Raw genomic sequence first — 7,206 nt, 5'->3', positions numbered from 1 at the left:
TATTTCCTATCGGTCTTTTCTGGTTTGGCTTAAATTTTGGTTCAAATATCTTCTGACGGACAATAGACCTTCTGACAAGATTCGAGAGCTTGGAAAGAGAGATCTCGGGCCCAGCGGTCTTTCGCTTGAACAGAAGAATTAATACGCCATTTCAGCACCTGGGAAGCAGAGCGCGTGAGAGCGTCATTCTGTCGTGTGTCGGATGCACTCGCCCCCAGAGCATTTTAGTCCACTGTCACCCAGTAGACGTAAAACGATCCGATTTCTTACCAAAAGCTGCGTATTTGCATCCGTATGCTAAGCACCGAAGGATGTGTGGGTGCGACGCAGGTGACACGGTTCAGGCTGGCTGCACCGGTGGCGCGTGTGGTGCCTGCTTAACTGCGGACTTTGGCCTTGAGTGAGTCCTGGCTGTGTAAGGTCTCTGCACCCGCGCACCCCGTCCCGGAAGGGCAGAGGCCGAGTGCCAGCCTGGTTTGGACGAGCGAATGGCTGAGTGAAAGCAGGAGCAGGAAAGAAAGACGAACAGTATGGACGCAGGAGCGGGCACAGAAGCGCCAGGGCCTCGCGGAGTCCAGTGGTCAGCGCGGTGACTGGGCCGATTCACGGCCTTTTGAATCTCCCTCATCTGAGAAACAGAAAGATCTTTGTTGGTGCAAAAAAAGGTTGAGGACAGAGATGTGGCCAGCTGGGCGTCGGTCACGCGCGGAAGGAGTTGACTCGGAGGGGCCTGTGGTAACCCTGTGTCAGGAAAAGTACATGGGTTTTCTTTTTTTTTGAGCATTTGAAAAGATGAGCCTCCTCTGGGGTTCTCTCTTCCAAGTAGGAAGGTGACGCGGAGGGGGGCTCCCTGAGCCACCTCTAAGATGTGTCAGCGTTCAGCCTTGGCCCCGAGTAACCACTGCAAGCACCGTGTATTTGGGGCTTTGCGCTGAAGCAAGTATGATTTGATGGCTTAGCTTATCTGAGTTTAACTTGGTATCTTATTCTTCTCTCATTCATTCATTTTTTCTGACTTTCAGACAAATGTTTGTTGAACATATTGACAAAAGGCAGGCATTCGTGAGGTAACGAGAACATAGTGATGGGCAAGGTGGCCACAGGCCCTGCGCTGTCCTGGTTACAGACAGCTGGTCACTCCCGTAGAAAGTGAGGATGCCCGGATGGGGGTGGGGGGGCAGGATGGGAGGGGCACAAGGTGGGGAGTTTGGGGCAGATGCGGGAGGAAGTCACTTCCAGACTGAGGCCTGAAGCATAACTGGACAAGGAATGTAGCGGGGTGGTTTCTGACAGATGAAAAGCTTAATCTATTACTTTTTAGGGCTCGTTGGGTAGAGCCTATGTTTGCAGCCCCCCTTACTTTGTGCTGTCCGCTGAGGGAGGTCCGAACCAGCCCCGATTCTGTGAAGAAGGTGCCCGCTTCAGCTGCAGGTGGCCTGTTCCAGATGTGAGACTCCGCCCCGACACCTGCGTTGTCCCCACAGACGCGCGTCAGCACTCGGCTCTGCCTGTCCCACCGGGGCGACACCAAGGGGACCATGTGTTGATGCTTTCACTGGAGCATCCGGCGTCAAAGAAGGAAATCTCTCAGCGCCTTGCCAACGTCTTCCTTTTTTAAAAAAAGTGGTTTTTATTATGAAAAGTAAAATATGTATGAGAGAGAGAGCGCACGCGCAGTCGACAGAGGAAATGTTACAGCGAGCTCCCGGGCCGTCCTGAGCAGCCTGGGACGTGGTCCGTCGCCTGCAGTGCGTGCCTCTCACCCAGCCCCCTCCGGCCTGCTCCCCGCATCCTGTTGGTCTGGATTTCGTGCTCCGTGCCCTCTTTGTTCCTGTCCTCTCATGTGATGTAAAAGGCCATGTTTACGCGCGTGTCGGGAGATGTCACAGTGTCAGACTCGCACGGTGTCCCGACAGCAGACGAGCTGGGCCGGAGGCTCTGGCCGCCTGCCTGCTCTCGGCCGAGCACGCCGCGGGCGTCTGAGTGCTTCAGAACCTTCCCGGACAAAAGCCTCCTTTCAGATTCCGGGGGAACCTGAACCAGGTTTGTTAAGAGGGTGAGGTTTTCACATGCCAGTAACAGGTGGATGAAGAATCGCTTCGACTGGTAGCAGTTTCGAAATCCCCGTCGAGGCCCAGAGGCTGGCCGTCCATTCGCCTGTGATTATGCAACTCCAGTGTATCTCCAATGACTTTATGGTGCGAGAGTTTGAATTCACGTGGAGTAGTATCTCGAGTGTTGGTCGAGAGGCTTTATTTAAGCTGCTCAGTCATTCAGAGCATTGAAGTCGGTCCCATCAGGAAGTGGCCTCTTGGGCGAACTGCTCTGGAATAGGCTTTTTTCCTTGTGGTTGCGTTGGCTGTTTTGTGTTCCCCGTTTGCTTCGCTTTTTCCTAAACTGTCTGGTTCTCCGTCCAAAACAAAAAGATCCCTGTCTTTGGGGATCACATTGGACCACTATGGAAATGACTCCTGGTGAGTTAACTCCACAGCCTTGGCGAGTACTCACCGAATGACTTAGCAGGTTCTTCCCATGTGAATCGCTCTCTTACAGGAAGGGCTGTTGGGTTGGTTTTCTTGCCCTGTGAACTCTCCAGTAATTAGCAAGATTTTTTCCCCAGGAAGAAAGTTAGCTGGGTTCCTGTCACCATTTTGAAGTTTATGTGTAAGTTAATATGTAACTCAGAATCCTAAGTTGGCAGGATGTAAAAACATTTTATATCACTTAATCTTTTTCATTTCATTTCATTTCTTTGTTTTTGTTCGTGAGGCGATTGGCTTTCCAGGATCCGGCGGGAGACTTCTCCCCACCTACGAGTTAGTTGTTGAACTGCAGCTTTAATGCTTTGCACGGTGATTTTTACCAGACGCCCTACCCACAAGAAGCCTATTTAATATCCCATCCAGACTAGGTTCCCGTTGGTGGCGACAGTGGATTAGAACAGAAGCTTCTCTGCATGTCATCATTCCTTACATTTGCATTTTTCGCCATTCTAACGAGCCCCTAAAAACTCTTTTATAAGTCCGAAGAGGAGCCATCTGCGTTCCACAATGATTTTACTGTGTATTTCCATAATACTCGTAGTCGCTTGAAATAAAAGGCTGGACAAGGCAAACCATTCCCGGTCGTTCAAGGGACCAGCGCCTCATCCTGCTTGGGCTGCATGGGGTGACCTCGGAGCAGGACCCGTGTTTGGTTCCTCTCAATACCCACCCAGGAGAAACCCCATAGGGAGCACTTGGCCAGAGGGCGCTGTCCTGTGCTTGATCACCGCACTTGGGGTCACTGTCACGCGCATGGTGACATGGGCGGCTTGAAGCCAGAGCACCCGCTGAACCTGTGCCCCGGACCAGCTGTGCGGGGCAGCCGCCCCTCGGTGTTTCACACGGCACATCCCTCTACCCTCATCTGTCCTGCGTCACGGTTGCCTGGGGCACCTCCAGTCTCCGGGGGCCCTCATCACAGGCAGGAGGGCACGGGGGACCAGCCCGGCTGCTGCAGCGTGGTTGAGGGGCAGGGTAGGAGAGGGGGTGCGCGAGGTGGCCTCGAGGACGCACGCCTGAGCCTGGCAGGCGAGTGGTGAGGGTGGACGCAGAGATGCCAGCTCAGGAAGCCACTGAAACAGCGCGGGTGAAACGTGCTGGTGCGTCGGACCAAGGTGGCAGCGTAACCAAACCAAGTCCACCGTGAATCGATTGTCTCAGAGCCGAGTAGGGATGTTTCTGTGAGTCCTTTTGGTCGAAATCCGTGGCCGTAAACTTGCACACCTGGCCTGCTTCCAACTTCAGGTCACGGCTGGGCGATGGCCTTGCCGAAGGAGGGCTCGGTGTGGGCACTGTGGCCCGCAGGCTTCCCAGAAGCTTCACCCCACTTTCCCCTGGGTTCCCCAGTCCTTGGTTAGACAATAGTTTGCTCCTAGGCTGACTAATGCCCCTGCCTTAGGAAACTGCCCCAAAACGTGTGACTAATGCCCTACGCTTGCTGATCACAATCTTTATAGCTTTACACACTGCCCCCATCTTTGTCCCTGAGTTGCTGAGGCCACAAGAAAGAGGCCGCGTAGCCCGAAGAAAGGCCGGAAGGCCCCTGAAGCTGGACAGCCCTCCCCCCAACATAGAGAATAACGCCCTAGAATAACGCCCTGAGCCAGTCAGGGAAGGCAGGTTTTGAAGGCGTCAACCTGCTGCCTTCCCGGATCATCCGTGCTCCCACGAGAAACGCTAGTTCTGAGCAGCGCCCTGGTGGGTCTGCGGGTGGGTGGGAGCAGGCAGCTCGAGCCCCGGACTCGGTCGCTCTCTGGGTTCCTTGCCACCAAGCCTTGTGACGGGGGTCTGGTCCGAGAACCCTTATTTACTGACTTATTTACTGTGACTCCCTTATTTACTGTGACTCCCCTGGCAGTGCTCATCACTGTGGAGAAAATTGGTCGTAGTCGCACAGTAAACAAGGGCCTCAAACCTGAGCTGCTCCCCAGGAGCATCGGGCCAAGTCGCCTGGTCTGGCTGAGTCGCCTGGTCTGGCTCTGCCGTTTGCCTGGAGCCCACTCGCCCTGAGGCTGCGTTACTGCCTGCCCACAATAGCGAGGAACGCCTTCTGTTGGCTTCTCGAGTGAAGGAAGGGCTTGTTTTGAGATTTGGACCACAAATAATAATCCATTGTTCCTTGTAATAATAATCCACCCTCTTTTGCAGAAAAAAAATCCGCTTGATGCAGTGTGGCTATCAGTTGATTTAAAAGAATAGCCAAAAGCACACATTGTGCCCTCAGAATAAACATTTGGGAGATGGTTGGGAGGGCTGGGGGTGGGGGGACCTTTGTCTCCTTGGCCTGGACTCAGAGTTAAGACCTTGGGAGGAAAAAATGCTGAATGTGACCTTCAGTCTCGGGTGACAATACCCTTCCTCATTCTGCCTTATTCTGCTCATCTGTTACATTCTAAGAATAATTGGTACACTGTAGATACGGATCCTCTCTAAATGATTTCTTTAAAAAACATCATATTTTGAAGATGAGTGTTTTTCATCTTTCCTGGGTTGCTTTTCATTGTTTTCAATTTTAGGCCAATGGAGTTTTTTTCTAACCGTTTAGTCATGAAAGTATCTATTTTTCAGTGAAGATTGTTTTATTTTAGCAGCGATCCTTCATAATTCCTATAGTTATCTCTGGTTATAGATTTTGAAAAAAGTTATTTTTGTTTTCCAAGGGAGAGACATTTTAATTACTATTTCCTGGTCTTAGGCTAACTGAGAAAAAAAACTCAGTGGGTGAATGAAAATGTGACCCAGTGTGGCCAGCTGGGCCACGTTGTAGGGTACACACGTTTGCAGCATATTGAAACCTGATGGCAGATAAGATTTCACTAAAGAAAGCAAGATACGTTATGCTTTTTTTTTTTTTTTGCCTTAAATCCTTTATGGGAAAAGGATCAGTTAAATAATAAGCGTGGCTTTACGATGAGGCGCCGTCTTACCTAGAATAGTTTTAATTGCTCTAAATATGGAAAATGGGAAAAGTTCAATGTCCTGTCAGTCGAAACATAACAGGTGAATATGAGAACTATTTAAAGAAGTAAAATTATGGCTTCCACATCATGAAAAAGAGACCGTCAGAGAAGCAGGCGAGATGTCCTCCAGTAGGCGAAATACATAAACTGTAGTTCTAGTAAAAATAGCTTCTTGCTGAAAAAACAACCAAAAATTGCGAGTCTGTCAGCAGCTTATCCTGTTTGCAGGAAGTACCTGGGTACAGAATATTCTGCCGTGCGCAGCACGCAGTGGCAGCGGCTCACTGTAGAATCTGGGAACTTCCTGCATGTTTTCTTTGCCACCTTCTCTGATGACTGTGCGCGTGGCGTTCGCGCCGGATCCTGCTCTTAAGCTCTTTGTTCCTCTCTGCAGTGACTACTGGCGTTTCGGCCTTGGAGGTGTACACACCGAAAGAAATCTTCGTGGCAAACGGGACACAAGGGACGCTGACATGCAAGTTCAAGTCCCCTAACAGCACCGGCATGCTGACCTCGGTCTCCTGGAGCTTCCAGCCGGAGGGGACGGACGCCATGGTGTCGGTAGGAGCGCCCGACTGCTCGTGGCCGGCCCCACCGCGCGGGGTTCTCTGCTGGTGCAGTGTGGTTGCCGGTCTGTCCTTGTGACTGTCCGCGTCCGGAGTGAGTGAGTGAGCCGGGCGTCTGTCCCAGACCTCGAGGCCCTGCCCCTCCTTCAGCATCCCTGGGAAAAACAACTCCGGCTTCCCTTCCACGCAGCTCCCGTCCTTGCCTTCGCTGTCCCTGTCGCCTTGCCGGCCCCGCTTCCTCCGCCGTCACATCCATCTGGAACGCGTCCTCTTCCACAGCGGTGCCCCTAAGTGACCTTGCCGGCTCTGACCACGGCTCATGCCACCTCTTCTCAGCTTCCACCTGCCCCGTTGCTGTTTTTATTGTACTTTAAGTATTTCTCTGCACACGCGCGCGCGCGCGCACACACACACACACACACACACACACACACACTCCTTTCTGATTTAATTACGAGTTCCTCAGTCTACCCCATAGTTGCCTGATTCAGTGGTAGTCACTGGGAGCCGACTGTGCTGTGGGTCTGTAATGTGTACAACCGTGCGCTCTCACTTGGGGCGTAATTAGTTAGGAGCAAGGATGGCACGTCGACGACGTCACAGTACGACAAGTGGCCGAGCAGAAATGCAGGACCGGAGGGTCCGGGGAAGGCTAGTTGGTGCCCGGACAGTGCCCGTTTGCAGTGGGCGCTTATCAGACACGCACCGACGGCCCCGACTCGCGTCTGTGGAATGGAGGCGGTGGAGCCTTCTGCAGAGGGCTGTTACGAGGACACAGCGGGACCGAGACCTGTGACCTTGAGCAGGTCACTAGAGTCCCTGGAGCCGCACTGCCCTCCTTTGCGAGTGTCTGGCAGGCGAGCCTCGCCTTGTAGGGCGGCTAGGAGCACCGGAGCGTTGTTCCTGGGGGTGTCGCGTGTCTGCATCTCCTGCCAGCAGAGGCGCTGGCTGTCTTTCTGGTGCAGGGACTGGCCCTGGAGACAGACGGTGTCTCCTGTGGCAGAGAGGACAGGTTTGGTTATCGTCCAGTAGAGGTAATGACTCCCTGTGGCACAAAGGCCGGGTGGGCTTACTGCCCCATTATAAAACACGTGGGTGCCCTCGGCTGTGACACAAAGCCTGCGTGGCACAGCATCC

At 52.9% G+C, this 7,206-nt stretch overlaps 1 protein-coding gene and 1 long non-coding RNA gene across 3 annotated transcripts in view; both read left to right on the top strand.

The window, feature by feature from the left end:
• The first annotated feature begins 273 nt into the window (after positions 1 to 273).
• On the top strand, positions 274 to 3,115 carry LOC111728982. Its single transcript, XR_002776038.1, has 2 exons — positions 274 to 1,067; positions 1,322 to 3,115. It is a non-coding gene; the product is annotated as an uncharacterized LOC111728982 (long non-coding RNA).
• Positions 3,116 to 5,488: 2,373 nt separating this feature from the next.
• MPZL1 (myelin protein zero like 1) overlaps positions 5,489 to 7,206 on the top strand; it is a 16,613-nt gene continuing 14,895 nt past the window's right edge. For both annotated transcript variants that reach the window (XM_011374196.2, XM_011374195.2), the window contains exons 1-2: positions 5,489 to 5,543; positions 5,898 to 6,064. In XM_011374196.2, the coding sequence (XP_011372498.1) occupies positions 5,504 to 5,543; positions 5,898 to 6,064 (207 nt within the window). In that variant the 5' untranslated portion in view covers positions 5,489 to 5,503. The remainder of the gene's footprint in view (positions 5,544 to 5,897; positions 6,065 to 7,206) is intronic.

This window comes from Pteropus vampyrus, unplaced genomic scaffold (genome assembly GCF_000151845.1).
Source record: "Pteropus vampyrus isolate Shadow unplaced genomic scaffold, Pvam_2.0 Scaffold241, whole genome shotgun sequence".
NCBI lineage: Eukaryota > Metazoa > Chordata > Mammalia > Chiroptera > Pteropodidae > Pteropus > Pteropus vampyrus.
This window is presented reverse-complemented; position numbering and strand designations above follow the sequence as displayed.